Source organism: Protomyctophum bolini (genome assembly GCF_963924005.1).
Source record: "Protomyctophum bolini genome assembly, chromosome: 19".
NCBI lineage: Eukaryota > Metazoa > Chordata > Actinopteri > Myctophiformes > Myctophidae > Protomyctophum > Protomyctophum bolini.
Window position 1 is genome coordinate 23,696,585 of NC_137880.1, and position 23,846 is coordinate 23,720,430.

The 23,846-nt window shown below is 45.5% G+C and overlaps 1 protein-coding gene across 2 annotated transcripts; it reads right to left on the reverse strand.

Moving 5' to 3' along the window:
- Positions 1-1,502: 1,502 nt before the first annotated feature.
- On the reverse strand, positions 1,503-23,053 carry lrfn5b (leucine rich repeat and fibronectin type III domain containing 5b; the record flags this gene model as incomplete). 2 transcript variants are annotated; one of them, XM_080791548.1, is made up of 8 exons in its annotated part: positions 22,502-23,053; positions 13,907-14,346; positions 12,448-12,596; positions 11,568-11,898; positions 7,913-8,087; positions 6,222-6,558; positions 3,863-4,163; positions 1,503-3,303 (listed from the first exon to the last, which is right to left on the reverse strand). In XM_080791548.1, exons 2-8 carry the CDS (start codon positions 14,318-14,320, stop codon positions 2,614-2,616), a joined length of 2,397 nt encoding a protein of 798 aa, XP_080647674.1. In that variant the 5' UTR covers positions 14,321-14,346; positions 22,502-23,053. The 2 variants fall into 2 exon arrangements, with proteins under 2 accessions (XP_080647674.1, XP_080647675.1); XM_080791549.1 differs by lacking the exons at positions 1,503-3,303; positions 3,863-4,163 and having other exon boundaries at positions 6,218-6,558.
- Positions 23,054-23,846: the final 793 nt, after the last annotated feature.

Below are 23,846 nucleotides of genomic sequence, written 5' to 3' on the forward strand. Positions count from 1 at the left end.
GAGCTAGGTGATAGGGTCAGTTGGCGAGGTGAAACCAGGGAGATCCCGTGGTGGTGGTGGGGGTGAGAGAGAAGGGAGGAAGGGCAGCTTAATGCAGGTTGCAAGGGGAGGCATGTGCTTCTGATTTGGCCATAGGGCTCTGTGTCAGACCTCCAGGAGAGCCCCCCCCTCTTTCCCCCGCCCCGTCCCCCAGCTCCTCTGTGCAGGTGCTCTGAATTCTAACGAGCCCCGAGGCTGTATATGTGGTGCGGCGTACAAAGAATGCTCTTTTCTCCCGTGCCTCCCGTCCCTCGCTCCATTTCTCTCTCCGCTCCCGGTGTCCTCTCTCTGTCTCTCCTTCTACATTTTTTCATTTTTCATTTCCCCTCTTCACCTCTCCTCTCTCCTTATAACCACGCTGCCTCACCTTCATCCTACCCTCCTTTCCATATTCGTTTCAAAAACCTTCCATCTACCACCATCACGCCCTCCTCTCTCTTTACCTCCTTCCCCTCTCTCTCTCTCTCCCCCCAGAAACGCATCTATTATTAACATACACCTCTGGCATCCACCAGAGACTGAATCAAGGTCTGGGCCAGGCTTGCCAGCATTTTAATCACCCGTAATGAGCAAGAAAATAATAAATAAAGGCACTTCGACCCAGCCTGTTTTGGGTGACGGTAATTAATTTATGTCTTGACATATGTGAGCCTCGTCTCAACAAGTTTCCCCTTGTTTAATTCCAGATTGTAAATTAATCTCCCAATATGCTGCATCTCTCAAGGTCCAGTTCAGAGGCGAGGCATACTGTGTAGGCGCACTGTACCCAGTAAAACACAGACAAGGAAATCAATCCTGCACGACGAGACGTCTACATTCACACAGGGGATCAGATCAGCTTGTATTCCAGAGTAGATAATGTATATACCATGTCATGACGTTCCCGTTATCTGAGACATTACAGTAATTGCAGATTGCAGTTTGTTGGGGATGCTGTGTTAACCCTTTCATGTGGCAGAGTGAGTCTGTGTAGCCACCGTGGTGCAGAGTCCGAGGGCAGATGAACATTCCTGTTGAAATGGCTGCGTTTCTATAGCACCGTTTCCCAAAGCACGTTGCAATGTGCATTACATTGACCCATTCAACACACATTCACATGCCACCGCCAGAGGGCAACCGTGCCGGTTACCACCTTCATTTGGGAGCAGTCGGGTGTTCAGTGTCTTGTTCAATGACAATTTACAATATACAATTTAGGCATTTAGCAGACGCTCTTAATCCAGAGCGATTTACAGTAAGCAAAAACATGGTAATACATCAAATTCATAAAAATGACAGGAAGAGTCGATCGAACCCGGCAACCTTCCAGTTTCTCTTCCCAAACGGCTCCTCTACCTCCTGAGCCACAGCCTAGCACGACTAGCATGTCCTCTTTTCATCACGTTAGGCACATTGGCTCACACGGCAGATACTATCAGAGGCCGCAGCCGCATGGGGACATGCGTGGTGTGACAGCCGAGACAAACTGGATGAGTATTAGAGTGCATGTGAGGCAAATGCTGAAGTACTGAAAAAACATACCCCTATTTGTCACTTGTTTATTTATACTTGTAAACATCAAACAGAAACAACAGCAAAATCAAGAGCTGACGTCCTCCTGTACTCCTGTGATTATCTTTATCTCTTACATTGACAAGTTAATTTACAATGGTCGTCATTGGCATGACCTGGTGTTGTCATAACAGTAAAAAATGTGAAAATGAGCAGTAACTCGCCTTTATTCTGGATTCCAGCTGCGCATAGCCGTTTCCTGCACCCGCCACAGCGGCGTAGTTCATTTGTTGCTTCAAATCAGCCGTGACAGCAATCCTATCAGTGTTGAGTTCTTATGTAATTACATGATAAAAAATGTATCGATTCAAACCGTAGGGCAGTATTAGGCTGAGTCGACATGTGCCATGAACATCGCCTCGTGCTGCGTCTGGTGGTGTGTCACAATGAAACGATTGGGTTCCGTCTATCTATCCACTACATTCTGTTCCAACACCTCTGGCGGTGAGCAACGCATCCATAATGTTCCCAAAACCTCCGTCAAGGTAATGAAGTCATGTCACAATCTGTCTGCGGGGAGCTGGAGACAAGAATCATGTCCGAAGTCTACAAAGATTGTATCGCTTTAAGTAAATGAGAATGAGATATATTCACCCCTGCCGCTTGGCAAAGATTTACCTTTCTGTCGTTGATATAGTAAATATGTCCGACAAGGTAACTGTATTCAATACCATGTGAACACATACAGGTGTCTTGAGATATATGTTACACAATGTAACTGTTTTCTTCTTTTTTCTTTTTTACACGTACTTCCTTTATACATTGTTGTGCCTTTCATTAGAGTTCGATCCGAAGTCGCTATAAAGACGATTTTGATAGATTATAAGATAGAAAACAAATGACAAACATTTGCCCATAAACCCTGTATACCTGCCAATACCCCTTCTCCCTTCCCCCAGATATACTGTAAGTGAGAAACCTTTGAGGTCCCTCAATAGAGAGCTTGAAAACTCCAGGCATAAAATCCCTGTCTCCTTTGCAATGGGCCACAAATCCAATAGAAGAGAACCAAAGAAATCCCAATCATAAAGTGCTCTCCAGAAGCCACTCGGACCTGGAGAGCCTGTCCCTGGCCCGGCGAATGTTTGTCACGCCCTCCAGCTGGGGCAACTCCCCGCTCATCGACAGGCTCCGCTTGGACCGCAAACTGGCCCCGGGTTTTGGGCAGGCCACGTAGCAGTGCTCCTTATAGGAGTCCACGTTCAGAGAGTGCCTGCGGTTCACCCTCACGCCCCCCGCAGGCACAGTCATGTATTGGCGGGGGTGCGGCCGCCGCGGAGCCCTGGGAGCCGCGGTCCATGTGGCGGTTTGTCCGGGCATGGCCATCTCAGACCAAGCCACGCCCATCTTGACCTCGGAAGAGTTATTGCGGTTCCTGTTGTCCAGCTCGACGTCCACCTGGGCCTCGGTGCGCCGGGACTCCGAGGAGGAGGCGATGGAGCGCTTGGGCCTCGGGGTGCTTGGGGAGGCCGGGTGCCAGCTGTGGCTGACTGCGGAGCTGGAGACGGTGCAGTCGGGGAGTGAAGGCTTGGTGCCGACCGGCGTCACCGGGAGTCGCTGCTTGGCGGGCTCCGGCGGAGGCAGGGCAACTCGCAGACGTTCCTTGTCGTTCTTCTCTGGCCGCAGCACCTGCTTGGACAGTGACTTGGGAAGGCCACAGCCCTGCAGCTGCCCTTCGCTGCTCAGAGAACGAATGTCGCCCATCTCTAGAGCCTGGAGAATGTGTGGGAAGACGGAGAGACAGGTGTGAGAGCGATGGACGGCGCGACAGGTGTGAAAGAAATGGACAGGTATACGCAACTTTTAGTTGACCCTTTCAACAACAAGATGATCACTAAGGGGCAGTGATGTCCACAGAAAACGTTTTATGAGCAGAGGAGTACTTTGGATATCATGTCCGGACTCCAGAGCGTTCGCACGGGGCGCTTACTGGTGCCCCGTTTTAGTTCGAACCTGTGAACCGTTGCTGAGCTCAAACGTTGTGCCGTCTGTGTTATTAGCACAAATAGCCTAGCTGAAACAATGGTTGACTTCATGTCTTAAATAACCGGGTTGTTGGACACAACCAGGAGGATAAAATGTGACACTGGTGGAGCGCTGCATGCTCCTCTCCAAAGGTTGCACTATTTTCCGCCCAAAACACTGACACTGAGCTCGTTGAATGTTCAGGCGCTGGGAATACAACCACTACAGCGTGTCTTTTACCCTAGTTTTCTGTGGACACGCACGGCCCCTTAATGGTAGAGAGAACTTCGAAAGGACGCCTGCTGACCTTATCGACTTCTCCTTGGTGGCAGACGCGGTAGCGCACTATGAGGAAGATGATGAAGGCGAGCACAGAGGCCACTATGATCCCTCCGATAATGACCACGATGGTGCCGCCGAGGAACTGGGACTGCATGAAGTGGCAGCGAAGGTACTGGGGCTCCGTGGTGAAGTGGATGCAGCCCACCACCCTGGTGGCCGTCAGCGAGGTCACCTGGTCATCGTAGATGGCCAACACACACAGGTCATACTGGGTCCCAGCTGCCAGGTTGTTTACCATGATGTTCTTACTGGTCGGGGGTATCATCCTGTAAAAATAAAAAACACAAAGGCTATTACATATCTGTGCTGTCGGGAAGAACCCACCTAACTCCAAAATGTTCATTTTTCAGGAAATGAAAAATACACATTTTTCAGGAAATAAAGAAACGGTATAATTTGGAAACAAAGCAACACCAGTTTCCCTGGTTGGACGTAGCGTGTGTAAGGAACACGTTATTCCAACCAGTTCCTTTACCCTCCATCAGGCGCCCCGGCTGGCCAGGGAGAGGCAGTTTAGAGACCAGGATTACTGCATGTTTTTTGTGAGAGTACCTAGTACTACCCTAGGTGACACAGGAAGAACATGCAAACTCCACAGTATCTCCACACAGTATTTCTACAGTAGTATTTCGGCAGTATTGATACTTTGTCCTTTACGTACCGTAAGTAAGAAATGTGACTTTCACCACTGGAAAAAACCCTAAAATGCCATCCCTGAGTCATGTGAGTCCTGCATGCTCCCTGACCAACCGACCAGAGTTCCGTGATGGCCCATGGGCAAAGCGCCAGGGTAGTAATTAGACACGCATCAACTAAAGCCCCCCTGGCCTTCCACAGCAAGTTAGTGGTTGTATTGCCCAGCGGCACTATCACTAACTCTGTTAGGTATTGCAAGGAGCAGACTGAAACAAATCAGATTAAGCAGCTTAATCTTTTGTCTGGATGAAATGGCGTGACAATCGTCAGTCTCTCGTGGGGCCATTTGACACACGTTGATATAATGATCTTTTGTGACATTTCCTTTCTGTCAGGCAGTAACCTCGTATCTCAATTTTTTTCTTTTTTTACATAAAGTAGCAAAAATAGTGAAGCCACGTGTTGTAAGCTTGCTAATTTGTTTTTGTGAAAGTGAAACAGTGGTAAAGTCTAAGAGCGTGTGATTAAAGTAATAACTACATTGGATCTATTGGAACACTTTTCTCTCTTTTCTCCATTTTCTCAAAAGTGACAGTTTTGGACACACAAGGATTCCCCCCTCCACGATTTTGGTTTATTTGCTGTCAACTTCCAGTCGTCTGCTGATGATTAAAAGGCTTGCAACTCAGGACGCTGTGCATATTTGTTCAGGTGTGCGTGCGTGCGTGCGTGCTTGAGTGTGCCGGTCTCATCCCATCAGCTCCAAATAATATGGAGAGAAAGAAGGTGGAGTGGAAAGAATGCTGTCTACGGCAGTTTTCTCAAACAGGCCCATGTGGATCAGCCTTTGACACGTCCTGTGAAATTCTGGCTTCTTGACTTGTCTTTCATCTTCTTATCACACGCGTGGGGATTGTAGGTCAAATACAGAGACATCTGTTACATCTGTTTCACAAATGCCAGTCCAGGTTGTGTAGTATCCCAGTTTCTTCCCAGAGGGGGTTAACCACATGAACCCTAGTGTCACTATTTGGGGCATGCCACATTAATGCGGAAAGTTGGCACAAATAGATTTGGTGCAGAGTGAAAAAACTTATATGTATTTGGCCGCCGACCCGCATCTGAAAATATGTTGTTCTAGGGACCCCCCAGAAGCAAAGATTTGAGTTAAAACGTTAGAATATATATATTCAATGATTTACGCCACATTTTCACGATTTAAAAAAAATAGCAGACCTATCTGCTATTTTTCAATAGCTAAAGTATAACATAATGCTTAAGTTAAGACCAAAAGGGGTTCCCGCCCAAAATGGGTTAATTCAACAGTTAACTGTAGGTCATGACTTATTTGTATTACGCCTGTAATACAAAGCATCATATGCCCACTCCGAATTTAAGATGTCTATGACTGTGATGTGTCAATGAACTTGTATAAATCTTGTCTGTACGCTGCAACCTACATTTTTAGAACGATGAGCTTGTTGATCGGCTATTTTCGGTCAAAACGGCTTAAATGCGTCATACGATGCATCCACATAGCTACAGTTTCTGAAGAATCGGTAAAAGTCTCGTATGTACCGGCCTACATTTATAGAAAACGGCTGCTGCTGCCTAGATTGATCATCCAACCTCAGCATGGCCTCAGGCCGACTCAGCATGACTCACTTGGCTCTCACACTACTACCTACCTATAAACCAGTGAATCATCATAGGTGCCGTTGTATTGTATCTGGAACATGCGTATTCCAGGGATGCTCCTCTGGAAGTTAAACTTCACCAATGCGGAGGTGGAGGTAGCCTCGGCGATCACCACCCGCTTGTCCTGGCCAGTCTTTGCGTTTCCCAGAGGCACCCCTCCTCCAGCCTCCACGCCGGTCTTGGTCACAGTGGCGATGTCCGACGACCCTGGGTCGGGCTCCTGCTCCACCAGGGTGCTGTTGGTGATGTGCGGGAGTTTGGCGATGAGCAGGTCCATCGTCTGCTGGGCCTCCCCGGCCGGATTGGACGCCACGCATGTGAAAGAGCCTGACGATTTACAATTTAGCAGACACTCTTATTATCCATAGTGACTGACTTACAATAGCAAGATAAATAAGTAGTGTAGTGCCTCGAGGAACTAGGTAAACCATGAACCTGGCAACCTGTCTAAACAATATGCTATCTAAATAACAATGTGTACTTTTAAACTACCAGGTAAACAATGAACCTGGCACCTGGTCTAAAAATAACGGATACTGTTACAGATCTGTAACTCCTAAAAGACCCCTGGGGGTCCCCTGACTCCCAACACCTCCCGTTGAGAACCAGTGACTTAAGTATTGTCAGCTTACAGGCAAACTATTTTTAAATGGTTTTATATCCTACCAGGTGATTAATAATTGTATTCACCTGTGTTATTCTAGCTGTCTGAACTGGGACTACAGTAGGTGGACCTAGCCTAGCCCCGAATCGGCGAATCGCTACCATTAAAAGAATATGTCCTGGCGATTGAAGTGAAACGAAATGAAAATTCAGAGTGTCAGGTAAGGTGGACCTGCAACACCAGGGAAATAATTAGAGCACCAAGGTTAAGAACAACTACAATGAACTGCAAATCTCGTAATCAGCGTGCAGGCCGGTCCACTCCCACTCTCCAAACATTAATTGAGGAAGCCAAGTACTTACTGTAAGCCTTACCACTAGGCAGCCACCATTAAATACAACTAAACAATTGATTCTGAAGACAAGTGCAGACAGCTGCAAACAGACCAGAGTCTGGGCTGCAACAATCGATTATTTTCTCAGCGATTATTGTATCAATTACTTTTTTGATCAACCGAATAATCGAGAGGCATTTAAAAATGAAATAGAGTTTATTTTACCGTATACTTGAAGTGTAACTTTATACGTACAAATAGGGAGAATAGCAGAGATGCGACACGTCATTATTATTATTATTTATTTATTTTTATCATCGTCGCCCGGCAATGCTTTGCTTCCGTGGTGGTGATGTCATCGATCATTTTCCTTCATCCAGATTCCAGACTATCTTTAGTGACGATCTACAGCTGTTTTTATTGGAATTGAAGCTCAGATTGAGGTGATCATGCAGCGGTTTTTCTGATTAGACATCCGAGGTTCAGATCTGAACCTCGGATGTCTGTCGGATGTCTGATCTGAACCTCGGTTCAGATCTGATTTCAGATTTTTCATCACAATTGAAATATAAACGTTTCTCGAGAAAGATATCTAGCGTGAGCTAATGCTAACATTAGCCTTTTCTTACAATGGAGGTCTGCTAGGTCTCCCCAATTCCGGCCCTGCGCAAGCTATACCACTTGTGGCCACACGGCTAAGTGTTAAATGGATGAGTTCGTTTAGTTAATTGTTGCCCGCCTACCAGAGTCCTTGACGGTGCTGATGAGAATGTCCAGGGTGCCATCGCTGTGCACCGCGGCCCTCGAGGAGTTGGACATGAGGCGTCCATCAGGGGCGATCCAGTGGATGACGGGGTCTGGGTCCCCCCTGGCCTTACAGCGGAGAGTCACACTCTGGCCCTCCAGGGCTCGCAGTTCCTGCGGTCAAGATAAAGCCAGTTAGTTAGTTAGTTAGTTAGAGCAGGGGTTCTCGAACCTTTTCAGGACGTGGTTCCCCCAAAATAATCAGATTTGAGCTGCATGGTGGCACCTGACAAGCACTTGAAATTGTAGGAGTTGAGTTTATTTTATCTTTAAAGTCCTAAAATTGTCACTTTACAAATGTGCAGATACCCTGCATACCCATCCTGTATGTTGATTTCTTTACTGTTTAAAGGACCTATAACATAAAATTCTACTTTTTCAAATTCATGCTATATCTGCTTTACGTGAGGAAACAATGTATCATCTGGGGACCCCCCTGGGGGTCCAGACCCACATGTTGAGAGTAACCTAGAGGGACAAATCCACTCCAATTATACGATGTTCCAAATCGAGAAAAGGATGTTTTTTCAAAGCGGGGCATATTTGACAATATGAAAATTCCTTAGGACTAACTGCATCTCCTGTCATACCGTTGGACCATAACAATCTCACATAAATGCATCGCGTTACAACAGTTTTATACAGTACAGTACAATATCAATAGATTTTGTTGGCAGTGGAGCCAAATGTAAGCCATTCATCTGTGTGTGCTGTGAGCAACAAAAAAACAACAACACAACTGTTCGTTCACAATCACATGCACTGCATTGCTATTATTTACAGTCCAATAAATAGTCTTTTGTCCAAATATCAGTGCAGCCAGAGTAATTAATCTAAAATACGATAAAAATCGCATTCATGTAACAAAGTATTTAGGAATTCTTAACAAATTCTACTGAGAAATGGCCTGTTTGCCCAGGTTAAAGTTAAGGAAAGTATGAATTTCACATGACTCTAAGGTCTGGCGGGCCATCAATAATACATTTCAGGAAGGAAGCTGCCGCGGGCCATATCAAATCTGCCCTCGTGTCACGATTGGCCCCCGGGCCAGACTTTAGGCATGTCTGGTTTAATTGGAAATTGACTTTAATATATTATATCGTTACTGTCCGGCAGAAACGTCTTATCTCCATTTAGACCTGAGGACATGATTCTACAAAATGTCTTCAAAATCAGGTTCTCAAAGGAGCTCAAATATTTGGCCGCCGGACGCCCATCTGAAAATATGTTGTTTCAGAGACCCCCAGAAGCAAATATTTGAGTTAAAATGTTTGCTGTGAAATAGTATGTATTCAAAGATTTGCACATGTTTTCACGATTTTTCAAAAATAGCAGATCTACAAGCAGGGGCGTGCACAGATAGACACTAGGTGGTGCTAGAGCACCTGCCCTTTTTCCCTCTGGACAGAAGTGCCCTTTAGAATGTTTTTATTTATTTTTGCTACAGTGTAGCCCAGTGTAACCTATTCTGGATTAAAATATGCTAATATATAATTTATGCCCCAAAATCTATAAATCTCACACACTAGGCAGTTCCACGCGTCGCACAAGGTGCCCTTTTTTCTCATGAGCACCTGCCCCTCAAAATGTCTGTGCACAGTGCACACCACTGTCTACAAGCTATCTATGAGCTTGTAGATCTCCCATTTTTCTAATGTGACACACAGATGCATCCTCAGGTCTTTTTGTTTTGTTTTTTTTCCACTGTAAATGAACGCCCTACTTGATCATAAATAATACAGCATCACATAAAAGCATCAAAAGTAGCAGATTCACAAGCTCGAAAAGAGGCGTGTTTCGAGCTTGTACTTTTGCTGAATTTGAATCCTGAAAAGGAACAGTTTGGGATATATGAGGTTTTCCACCCAGCCGAGACGATGATGGATGTACTGACAGTACTGTACACGTATTTGGCCAAAAACAGTGTTAGTAGAACGTGCAAAGAACTGCAGTGAAGTTAGACATAGTGCCGTGGGCATGATTCTTGCTGGGGGCAAGTCAGTCTCAATGACTGAGCTACTATAATTAAAGCTTTAATATTTCTAGATTGTTGGGCTTTTAAAGCAGCACTGGTTGATATGAGTGTATAATCAGCGATTGATCATAATAACGATAATCACAATTACCGAGATTATGAAGGCGTGATAATCAACGTGACAGAATTTTGGGGCGAGTATATATGCAATGGCCTTAATGGAAATTAATTCTCATAATTATCCGTCGGAGGCCTTCTGAATGTAAATGAGACAATATCGCTGTGATTATTTAGCAAGGATTTGGGTTCATTTAATTTCGATTCTGCAGCACTGAGTTAAATCACCATAAGATCCCACTGTGTGGCAAGACTTCACAGATGATCCGTCATACAATTACCAGCGTTTCACCCACAACGGGCATTTATACTATTCTGAACATGTGTATGTCCACAATGTGATTAAATGAGTTAATCCAACATGGTGGGGTTTTGTGCCATACAAAGAATGTTACAAAAATAGAAAAAGAAAAGAAAACCTTTTTCATATCGAGGTCATTATTATTGTCTCCACCAGGCCGAAGGCATGGCGAGAGAGTATGTTTTGCACTCCGTCCGTGTGTCCGTGTGTGTGTGTGTCCGTCCGTCTGTTACCAGCAAATCTCCGGCACCGTTAATCCGGTCTATGCCAAACTTTGCACACACACTGACCACCTGCCCTGGTGGAGACCTTATTATAGACCTCTAGTTATTTCTGCATTTGAGCCCCAGACCACCATTTGATGAGATTTAGCCTCTCAGATCCAAAACTAGTTTCATAGCAGAAATAACAGGCAACCGTTGATCAAAAAATAACAATTATTCTACATCTAATTGTATAGACTTCCTGTAAATTAATTAGGCTAATCAGATGTTTACCAATACTTCTTGAGAGATCAAGATCTATAAGGGTCCATTTGGTTACCAACTCTCCATCATTTAGCTGGGGACCACCTGAAGGCTGCAACCCCCTCAAGGACAACTGGTGGTCCCCGGACCACTGGTTGAGAACCACTGGTAACCAGACAAGAGAGTGGGCTGGGTTTTCTCCAAAACCCAGAGGCAAGCATCCGCAGTCTGATCAGAAAGCCGCATAGCCTCACTCTCTGCCAGCCCACGCACGGCGCCGAGGTCACACCTGGCCCGGGAAGCAAGAGGAATTATTTGCCAACCTGAACCACCGCAGTGGATTCAGTGTAAATGCCCTCAGGCTGGTGTTATAATGTGCCTCTTAGGAGAACAAGCCGGCCCAGTAACTCCTTCGCTCTTTCAGCTCTCAGGCTATTAAACGCGACAGCAGGCCTATAGGCCTAGTCATTTCACATTAAGTTGTATTCCTTAAATTCAGTTATTTATATGAACTATTATATATCGCTGCTGAAACCTGGCAGAAGCCTCTTATCTCTCTATTTACTGGAGTATTTCCAATTTTGTGTGTGTGTGTGTGTGCGTGCGTGCGTTAACGGACATTCCGTGCTGATACGGACAGACATACATACACAAACACAAAGCTGTGCCTGGAGCGGCTATAGCACCGCTCAACAAATTGTGAGTACATTTCCCACCAACTGGAATCTGAATACCTGGGAGTGGCGGGTGATGAGGGGTGGCTCGCACAGGAACTCCTCCTCGGACACGGTCCAGAAGTAGCGCCCGGCCAGGTGCTGCGGCGAGGCGCACGTCTCCAGGTCGTCCTCGCGCCGCAGCCGGCGCAGCCACAGCAGCTCGCAGTTGCAGCGCAGCGGGTTCCCGCCGAAGCTCAGCGCGAACGATGTGGGCCCCATGCTGCCTGACGTGGCCAGCACGCCCGCCCGCTGGAACACGGGGTCCGGCGGCAGCTTCTGGAGCTTGTTGGAGGTGACGTCCAGCCGCTTGAGCTTCTGCAGGCCGGAGAAGGTGCCCTCCGGGATGTAGCTGATGGATTGATTGATTGATTGATTAAATACTTTATTAGACAGAAATGTGAAAACGGCAACAGAGTACAGTCAAACACTTGGTCTAAAAGGATAGTACCCAAAAGAAATTCAATTCATAAACATGACATGAAAAATAACTACAAAATTCAATGTCATCACAAAATATAAACCACTATCCCTTATATCTTGCACCACCCCTTACGCCTTATCCCTAAACTAAACTTGTCGATGTAGAATGGCTAGGTGAACTATTTTTAAATGTTTTAAAATAGTAAAGAATGGCAAATAAGTTTAAGCGAGATAGGGAAGTGGAAGGGAAAAAAAGAAGAGGGGTATAAGGGGGGTGGTGATGGCCTGTCTAAGGGAGAAGTGATTATTTCCTCTCCCTTTGGCCTACCGAGAGGTGGATTATCAGGTCTGTTTTAAAGGAATAAAGCCAATGATCAGCATTTTTTTCAGGGAAGGGGTCAGGGCATTCCACACTTGGGTGGCAGTGCTGATGGTTGTTCTCGCTCCCTCTGGTATCGTGGCTGTGGGTGTGGCTCACCTGAGCATGTTGTGGTCCAGGTTGAGCGTGTGGAGGCTGGGCATCCTCTGGATGGCCACCCACGGCGCGCTCTCCAGGTTGTTGTACGAGAGGTCGAGCTCCTCCAGCGCCGTCAGGTCGTTGAACGCCCCCACGTGGATGTGGCTCAGCTGATGGTTCAAGGGTTCAAGGTGGTACTTTATTGTCACATCTTGTGTGTACTGGTGCATAATAAGAGTAAAACTTATTTCGTTTGGTTTCCTTCAGACAATACAACAGCATAGATAATAACAGTAGAATAATGATAAAAAATAAATACGTAAAAGGATTTAAACAAAGGAAGAGTGCAAAAAGAGAGCAAGGAGAGAATAAAATGGAGCATCATCGAATGTACATCATCGAATGTAAATCTATATTGTATACCAGCAGCATTTGTCTTTTATTTTTTCCCCTGGTAGCTGCTTCCTAACTTTGTGCAAACAACTTCACAGTGTAATCTAACAGATTACTGTAGTATAACGTTCAACAACTGCAGTGTATTATATGTACTGGAACGGAGCGATCAAAAGCTGCTATGGCCAGATGGGGCTACAAAACCATCTGTGAATGTGGAGAAGAGGACCATACGATGCAGAGTTCAACAATGATGTGAAAGACTGTAAAGAAATGGAAAACTGTTATCTAACCACCAACGACACGAATCTGTACAACTCTCAACAGATTAGTATGTTCAACTTCACAGTAGCCTATATTCTATGTACAACAGAGAGAGGGGGGGGGCTCGCGTTTTCCTTTGCCCTGGTTCACTACATCTCAGAGCCAAATTAATTACTTTTACTCCACTACAATTATTTGAAAACTTTAGTTACTAGTTACTTTGGCGATATTAGAAAGCATACATTTACCACTTCAACCCTATAGATTTCGGCCATTTAAAAATGGAACGCATTGTGAGCTTGTAGATCGGCTATTTTCAAACGATTTTGTACATATTTTGAACTTGTGAAATGGGACATTCTGCAATATGAGTATTTTTACTTTTACTTTTGTACTTTTACTTGAAGCCATTTGGAATACGGGACTTCTACTTGTAACGTATCTACGTTGCAGTATTGATACTTTTACTTAAGTACAACATTTGAGTATACTATTTCCACCACTGCCCTGGTTCTTTCTCGTTCTTGACATTTGGTTCATCAAGATTCAAGGTTACTTTATTTCGTCTCCCGGAGAAATTTGTCTTGCATACAAGTTACACAACAACCCGCACTTTAGCATACATAATACAGTACACTACATTACAATACAAGACAATAGACAATCTAAATACTGTATTCTGCCGAACATAAGACGACTGATTATAAGACGACCCCTATTTTTCAAGACTTATATTCAGCACAATAGGGTAACACACACGCCAACATACCTAGTGCAAAAAAAGAGAACAGCACCTTTAGCACCACCTGTTCGTGTACTGTACCTGGTTGTTGTTGAGGATGAGGTGGTGCAGCTTGGACATGCCGCTGAAAGTGTCATTGGTGATGCGCGCCAGCCGGTTGCTGTCCAGGTGGAGCGCGCGGAGGTTCTCCAGGTCCTTGAAGGCGTGCGGCGAGATGGAGCCGATGGTGTTCCGTGACAAGGTCAGGTCCACCAGCTTGGTCATGTTGGCGAAGTCCTTGCGCTTTATGCTGGTCACAAAGTTGTCGCCGAGGCGCATCTCCACCGTGTGGCGGTCGATGTTCGGGGGCACGAAGAGCAGCCCCTTTTTGTCACACAGGGTAGCCAGGTTGGGGTTGAGCATCTGGCAGACGCAGCGCTTGGGGCAGACCTGGACCTTGTGGGCCTTCGCGGCCACGCCGATGACCATCAGATACACCAAAATAATGGTCTCCATGGTGTCTTCTGGTCAGGCCGATACACCTAAAAATAATCAGTGGAAAGAGACAGACAGACAGAGAGAGTGAGGGAGAGAGAGAGAAATGTCATTAGCAAAGCATATGGGGAATGTGAATGTGAATTTGTGATGAGATTATTTTGTACTTTTTGTAGTCTGTGCTGACAGTTCTCATCACAATACTGCACCAAGGGTTATGTTTTGTAAAGCTAAGATGACAGCTTTGGCACCGTCACAACTAAGAGTCACAGTGAATCCAAAATCTATAGAAGTCAACATTTGAGCAAACCACAAAGGACTACATTAAAATAATGGGATACTTGAAATAATAACACTGAGAACGAGTCTGTATGTTTTTGTGCACATTATTACCTTTTAGGCCCCCATTTTGCTGATGCTATTATTCCTGTTTTGCGTTTTTTATTTGATAATGCCGGCTCTTTTATGTTTGTGTACAGAATGAAAGTCTAGACTGGCAGTCCATCCCCTCATCAGAATTAGAATGATGTCTCCCAGGATCATATCGACGGTGGGAGGGGTTGATTGGGCGCCGCTGCCTCAGCGAGGATGTGCTATGCCTGGCTATTGATTTTCTCTCAGCTCTCTCTGCTCCTACTCTTACTTATGACACAACCGAGATGGGGGATAAGAAGCGATCCATTTGATGAATCCCGAGACCTTGTCAGGGGATATAGCGTGTCATAAAACTAAGAGAGCGGAGCGCAACTCTGCAGGTGAGCCATGCAATGCAGCAGCGGGATCCCATTCGGCATTAGCCCTTATCTTGTCTGCGATGAAATTCCATTTAATTTTGTCCAACGGGTGTTCCATTACTGCATGCAGGGAACGAAGGCCAATCCAATCAAACGTGGAGGAAGAACAGGAGACCCCAATCCTGCAGCTACAGTAGGAATATCAAAGGCTAACCTTTAAATACAGAGCAGGATGGCTGATTTATGATTATAGCTTGCTGTGGTTCGTTGGTGGTAATGCTTCTGTGGATCATCCTGGGTCTTCCGGGGCACATAAGTACATGAAGCCTTGCCTCAGCAAAGAGCCGGCCAACGTAAAGCTGCACTATATGGGCTCTGATGCGGAGCTTATACAGCATATACCGTTGCTGTCGGGAAAGAAGTTTCATATTACAGCACAGCGTCACAAAAAAGCATCGAAAAAGTAGCAGATCCGCAAGCTCAAAACGCGAGTAACAGTTTTGGACATATGAGGTTTCCACCTGACAGGGACGATAATTACCCTGACATGGTTGGACGAGGAAGATGTAAAACAAAGACGAAGGGTACCTCTCAGACGTCACGCAACATGACGGACAAGCTGCCACGAGGGGTCTGGCTTTCAACGTTAAAAGGAAGCAACGCCCCAGGTCACATCTGCGCTAGTGTCTCGAGACAGACTGTTGACTCACGCAAATTCAAAGGAAAAGAGGGAGCTGTTTTTCCTTAATTTTTTGCCGGTGGGTTCTCAGATTGACAAAAGTTGCATTTTGAGACAGCAGCATAAAATATATTACAGCCTTAAGCAGTGTTGATTTCGCTATGATAGTGGAGAAGAGATCCAGTAGAACTGAAAAATGTTTTGTTTGGTTGCATGCTGAAAATAGCAGATCTACAAGCTTGCAGGGCTTGTAGATTGCCTGTGTGAAATCAGCCATTACGACGTAGATGACTTTTAGATGACTAAAATGTGACTGAAACTAAATGGAATTTTGTTCAAAAGACTATGACTAATAAGACTAAATGAAAAATTGCTGTCAAAATCAACACTGGCCTTAAGGAGGCCGTCCCAAAAAATGGCCCCGTGATAGGAAAGAGCGGCGTGATACTGGAGAGAAGAGCACAATGTGTCTGACGTTGCCATGAATACAGCTGATCAAGCAAGCACTGATGCATCTTAGTCTGTCCTGACCCATTTTTACAAGGGGGCGACTTCACCCCCCCCCCCCCCCCATGTGCCCTGCTTTTGGCTTCTGCTGTTGATTTTTAATCAGAGAAGGCAGTGGCAGAAAGATCTCAGGAGTGAAGCGGATGGGAGCCGGTGAGAGGGATGGAATGAATGCAGCGTCATGGAGAATCACGAGCACTGCTTGAGGATGACACTGCTCGAAGATGGCAGCATGGCAGGACTTCTGCATCACGCAATGCCATGCATGCTGGGTGACAAGAGCGTGTGTCTGACTGTGTGCCTATGGGAGGAATGAATATGCATGTGCGTGCGTGCATGCGCACGCGCGCACACACACACACACTGTATGCAGTCCCTAAACTCTAGGGAAGAAGTAGTGGAAAGCCAAAGTGTGTGCGTGCTTGCGTGCGTGCGTGTCTGTGGTTGTGTGAATGTATGCCAGCCACCTCCTGCTTTGCTCTGAATGGCACGGCCTCTGGGTGTGCAATGAGGCGGAGAGGACCTGCTACTTCCCAGCTCGAATGGCGCTCAAGACATGATATTGATTCACTCTGTGGAGACGGGGCTTTTTTTCACCAGTGAAAGCTCAGCCAGACGCAGAGAGAATGGCCGCGAAGGTAATCCCTGCCAAAACTTCATTTGAGGACAAAAAGGACAATCCTCCTGGCGTCCACTGAGGTGCAGCGGGAAATTTCTGTTGCCACCTTCCCTAATTTGCATTTAATCATGGGGTGTTCCACCATCATTTGCATAACATGTCACACCCATCAAGTGCACGAACAAATAAGTAGATCATCAATCAGCGGCTTCATCAATCAAACACTTCATCTTTAAATGTCACCCACCACACACACACACACACACACACACAGATACCCTAGTCGGAAAAATGATTAAGCTACGTCGTGGGTTAATGATTTTCAGACAGAATGTAACAGCCTACGCACCCTGCTAGACCTACATGCTTGGCAGCTACTCTGTTAATTTAACACAGTCAGAAATGGAAGGCAACAAGATACGTTTATTTGTCGGTCTATAGTACATTTCAATGGAATTCAAAGTACTTCACACAAAACATTAAGAGTCAGTGTGCGAAATAAATCTCATAAAACGCCATTTGAATACAAAAAAGAATTATAATGAGAGTTGAGGGAATAGGAATAACCTGAAATAATAATAAAAATTTAAGAATTAAGTTACAGCGCAGTACAAAGAACGAGTAAAGACTTCAGTAAAGGCCAACGGCAAACAGACAAGCTTTGATTTGAAACGACGGAGAGCCATGATTAACCAGTGGAAATGGCTATACTGTACTGACACACATTAGTGATAATCCACCTCTCAGCCAGTCAGTTGGCTCTTCCTCTCTGCTACCTCTGAGAAAGATCCTCTCTCTACCTCAGAGTACGGACTGACAGCACCCACCCACAAGCAGGCAGGCACACACCCGTGGGTGGAATTGTGCCTAATAGAGGTAAGCTCGCTCCACAACAACCCCCAGCTATGGAGACAGACGTTCATGCGTGGTAGTAGCATCAGCCGTAGGTACTGGTACCTGTAGGTATAAGCAGCATACTACTGTCTGCAGTGGTGTGTAAAGTAACTAAGTACATGTACTCAAGGTAGTGTACCATTTTTAGGTATATTTGTACTTTACTTGATACTTTACTTGATACTTGATTATTATTACAAAACGTAGCCTAGAGTTTATCACTTTAGCCATATATCCATTTCGGCCATTTCGGTAGATCTGCTATTTTCACATTCTGCATAATGAGTACTTTTACTTTTGTTACTTTAAGTACATTTTGATACCAATGCTTTTGTACATTTACTCAAGTACACTTTCAGTTTTCAGAACTTTTACTTGTAACAGAGTATTTCCACATTGCAGTATCAATACTTATACTTTTTCTTATACTATACCACTGACTGTCTGTGGGAGAGAGGATATCTATGCTCTCCCTGGGGTGGCATTCGCCAAGAAAAGCCTCATGCAGCAGCAACGCCGCATGCCAATCACACACGAAGAGGTCATGCGGGATATGTTTTCAGATGGTCTAACTTATGCCGGGACTCGTGTGAGGAAAGCCTCTGTGATCCACACACTTGGGCAGTGAATCAAGGAAAAGCAGCCCAGGCTGTGAGAGAGAGGGGAAAGGTAATGAGAAGAGGCCCGCTTAGTATATGCCTGCACGCCAGGGCTACAAAATGGCACATGGTGGCACACCGTCCCACCTGGGTTTACCCAGAGTAAGCAAGCAGCTGGATGTCTGCTTTTGCCAAGAGCACCCTGTCAAATCCTGAGGGGTTAATTTAACTCCTTTCTGAGAGCTGGAGCATACAAATGGACACGAAAAGGGGTCCAGTTGTATGCTCTCAGAGTTAAACGAACAGGCTTTTTTTTGTGTGTGTTGACAGGAGGAGGACGAGAGCAGCGCTTATCTCCGGAGAGGCAAAAATCTGTATCGACAGAACGGCTACTCAAACCTGACCACTTTACGAAGCCAAATGGACCAGGCCTCCGCTGGAGTGGATCAAATTTTGAACCGAGCCCGGTAGGAAAATTCTATTGTGTGTGATAAATGCTCTCGTAAGTCCGGATCCAAACATCCTGCTCAAATACTGATGCAGTTATGGGGCAGGCCACCCCCACTCACCCACCAACACATATGTGTTTGTGTTTCAACATGGCTTATGTGCTGATGTCATTCCCCCAAAACTAATTAACAGGTCTACAAGCTAACAATGCGCCACATGGCACGATATGTTGTGACTTGTGAGCCTGTAGATCTGATGTTTTACAGCATGTGATGCTGGCATGCAACCCAAGTATAACATTCGAGCGTCACTGCATGTCTGCCCAATTCATCTGCCCGTGTTAGAATGTGATAGCTCCGTTCTGGGTAACGTAACAGCCTGGAAACCATGGCAACACAGCAAAACGTCACTTTGGGCCCCGAGATGCAATCAGCAGTTCGTTTTCAGATGAGCTTATTTATGGCGGTGACAATTGTCTGGAAAGAAACAACACATTAACGGCTTGGTTTTAGGTATGGGCTAATGTCGGAGGTTTAGGCTGGGAGCCATGTGCAGACTCATTCCACCATTTATCGTTGACTATATAATTCTATAGCACTGAGGAAATGAGGGGAGGATTTTATACTCTGCAAATTCTGCATGTATTAAATGTTGAGATTGAATGAGTCAATGATTATGCCCCTCCTGTGTTCCACATGGATAAAAAAAGAAACACACCCAGCAGTGGCCAATTGTGCTCCTCTGCTGTGGTTTAATTTATTTTCCCGTTTCGATTGGGAAAGTGTGTGCATGTGTGTGCGTGCGTGCACCCGTGTGCATGTGTGCCCGTCTGTGTGTGTGTGAGCACGCAGGACAGGTGGATGTGTGTTTGCATCCGTGTGTATATGTGTGTGTTTGTGCGTGTCAGGGGATAGCATACTAAGCAGACCCCACTGCATCAATAGAAGTGCTGTTCATCAGCATTTACAACTCCCCCTTGTAGATCCAAGTGTTTCCCTCACGCAGTATCACAGGGAAATTCACAGCTGTAATCCTGGCAGGTCGGCTCTGCTGTGGCTGCAGCAGGCAAACATTATAGTCAGTCCAATTGTAATGTACTGCCGCAAACATTATTCATTACACCAGCGGTTCTCAAACTTTAATTTGAAGGACCACCCTATATGCATTAGACCAACTCGAGAGTGTACGAATGGCACCACATTTGACCCACATTTGTACATTCTGAAGTATCAGGCCTGTAAGCGTCCATTTGGTTCCTATTTCCTATAACTCTCAACAATGTAGCTGGCGACCCCTTGGATAACCCCCTCAAGGACTGCTGGGGGTGCCTACCTGGGACCCCACTGCCGAGAACCACTGCTTTAGACAAAGGGCAATTATTTATTCAGCATTTGAGCCATGGTCGGACCACCATTTGTTGACATTTAGCCTCGCAAACCCAAAACTAAAGACTATTTACTTTAGTTATAAGATTTTCCAAGAATTCCATGCTGTATTGAGGTGGTACTGTAGGAGAGACATCAGGCAATCAATTCTTCTACATTCTCTATATTGTGTAGACTTCTTGTAAATTAAAGATAGATTTTTCCTCCCTAAAACATGATCATCAGGTACTGTGATTATACTAGGAAAAATGGTTTCATTTTATGCTCTCAATAGTTTCAATTTCAATAGGGTCAATTTGGTTACTTGGTTATTTAGCTGGAGACCACCTGAAACCCCCTAAAGGACCACTGGTTGAAAACCACTGCGCTAGACTAAACAAAATAACAAACTTAAATACTCAACATTGATTTTTTGACACTAGTGTACTTGCACAGTCAGGAGCACAAAGTGCCTTTGTGTGGGATGACAATTCTGAATGGGCAGTGTGCTGTGCTGTAAAAAAACACGGTAAAATATCCCTTTTTAGTCTTATCGACAAACATTCAATAAGACCTCTTTCTTCCCGCAGATGCAGTGTCACTGGCATGAATACCGTTTTCAGTCTTGTCAGTTCGATATCTCTCACTCTCTCACTCTGCATTCTGTAGAAGCGTGCAGAAATTCATCTTTCCCCCATGCATCTCTGTTGGAGACAGAGACAGAGGAGCTTGTAAAAAAATACTATATAAGGCTCTGGGAGAACCGTCTGGTTAATGGATTCCTGACTGTTTTAGCTGCTACCGTTTTCATTTTATCACAGAATTATGTCTATGTAAGCTATAAATGAACACCAGATTGCTATCTAAATGTGGAGGGGGGAAATTAGGTTAGGCTAGCTGAGAGAAATGTATTGTTTCTGTCCGTACCTTATCCCATTTCCCTTTTCTGGCAACCAACCACACTGAGTTCTGCCCTGTTCTATATACAATACATCACAGCAGTACCTGTGTGTATGTGTGTGTGTGTGTGTGTGTGTGTGTGTGTGTGTGTGTGTGTGTGTGTGTGTGTGTGTGTGTGTGTGTGTGTGTGTGTGTGTGTGTGTGTGTGCGTGTGTGCGCGTGCCTGTGTGTGCACACACGCGCGTCCATGTTGTCCATGATGTTTGCTGAATATGCAGATAAACACAGAATCACTTTTCTTGCAATTCTGCCGCGTTTGAAATATCTCAATGAGAACGATAAAAAAAAACACATGGAACAGAGAAAACCTCCTTTTGTGGTTCTGAGCATAAATTGGGTCAATGAGCTCTCTAGCATTGGAGCCAACAGCAGTCTGCATGGTTCACCGGAATCATACATCACTTTTTATATATAGATCAGTGCAAAGACGGCAGCATATCGAGCAGCCTAGCTATATTAACATAGCGGTAAGAGCAAATAGAGGCAGTATAAAATGAGGCGTGGGCCTGCCTGGTTTCAGTGGTGAAGCATATACAACGGTGCCTGGGGCACTGAGTCATGAATAATAAGATATATGATAACTAACACTACACATAAAAAGGGGATCATTACACACCCAGGCGTTTACAAATCACCTGGACATTATATTTCACGAGTTTGCATCAATCAATCCAATATGCCACTGTATTTTTACTGCCTGAAACATACTTTCCCGATAATTACTTTCGCTACTTTAAGGCTAATTTAGACTTTATCGCGTCTTACAAAGTGAATGATTGACGCCTAATTTGCATTTCAATATGTGATTTACCCTAACCCGGGGCACACCTTATACACCAGGCTGTAGGCTATATCGGTGGGGATGGTGCTTGGGGCTGAGGGACACAAGGGGAAGAAACATTACAGAACAGAAAACAACTCCACATCTGAAAATCAATTTAATCCTGCATGCATCCGAGAGTCGACCACATAATGGATACATTAGACATTCTCAGTTTCACCTGTATGGAGAGAGAGAGAGAGAGAGAGAGAGAGAGAGAGAGAGAGAGAGAGAGAGAGAGAGAGAGAAAGACACAGCATTCAGCCGAGTGGAATCTAAAAATAAAATTGCTATCAGACTGCGTTATTTAGAAAATGAGGAGATACGGTAGGCTATATTCTTTTTTGACCTTGCGGTATAGGTCCTATATATGGTGGCTTATATAGCATATAGCCTATACTACCCTGTATGCTCAACCTCTGTCTTGGGGGAAATAATTGTTAATATATATTTTTTAATGGATCCGGCGGAGCCGACAGTAACCCATAATGCACTTCTTGAAAGGCAGATTCCCCAAAAGAGTTCAGAATTCCCATCATATTTTATCCCGATAATAAGAGATGTAATTTAGCCTACCTTGCAGATGGAGATGGGACATCAACCCAGTGGAACGGAGGATGATGTATGTTTTCTCCCGGCAAGGCTATGATCGGCCGAGCATGCTGAAAACAGAACCGATGGTGGTGGCGCGTGTGTGTGTGTGTGTGTGTGTGTGTGTGCGTGTGCGTGCGTGTGTGTGTGCGCGCGGGTCTCTCTCTGAGATTATTCAGGTGTTCCGAAAACACGGCTGCTGGTCCTCCTTTAAATCCATGTCATGACTGGCGGTTGAAGAAAATTTCCAAATGCCTCCCACTGGCAAATATTGGTGGTGAGGTGAGCTTCTTTATAAAACCCCGCAAACCGAAGGGTCCCGCTAGCTATCTCTTTTGAGGCTGCAGCGGTGCGGGATTATATGCCTGGCTCTACTGCGCATTCGCCCGCATGCACCTTTTCGGTAGAGAAAACGCCTTCGGAGAGCGACGGACGGGCGCTGACTGACTGACTGACTTCGTCGTCGTTCGTTGTGTTGCTTTCGGATCGCGTTACAGCTGCTGTGGCCAGATGTTCGTATCGCTTTCATGCAAGGTTTTTTTTCCTTCCTTTTCCCGGTGACGCAGGCTCAGTGCGAGTTAATCCAGAGAGTGACTGAATTGAAGGGTTGCTGCCTAACTGCCTTGCTGGCTTTCACTCCCCCTGCATGCTCTCTGACTCTGATTGCTGCCCCCCTCCCCACCCTCGATCGCTGCCCCCTGTCAGGGCGTCACACAAGTCGCGCACTACTGTCAACCCCTCAGTGCCATTGCCGCCGACCCGGCTCCATTTCGCGGGTGACCACAGAGGTGCTGTGCTCGGAATGGTAATCGGCCCGCCTCATGAAGAGACCGTTTGTGTGCCAACAACAGACAGTTTAGCTATATGCGATGTCTCTCTCTCTCTCTCTCTCTCTCTCTCTCTCTCTCTCTCTCTCTCTCTCTCTCTCAGCCTATCTCACAGAGGCAAGAATCATATTTTATTAATGTAGATTGAATTGTAGTGCACGACAATGCAGTAGCTCTAGTCTATATCCACGAGTTAGAGAAGAGCATTTCCACATAAAAGTAGGTTACAGAGTCCCTGAGCTGTGCAGTGGTTAACTTTTCAAACATTTTGATGTCAAGGAGTGCAGGGACCTCCATCTGACAAGATGTTCTGCGAGTCAGGAAACCCCATGAGAAGATCTGTGTTCAAAACAAAAACAATGTGTTAAGGCATAATTAAGGCCTTCACAGAGCACGGTCAGCTGCTGCAATCCTCACTTCAGACCATGATTTCCATCCTGCTTCTTACCTTTCTTTCTCAACGGTGCCCCTCCATGCAGGTGGTCTTTGGTCTTCCTTTTCTT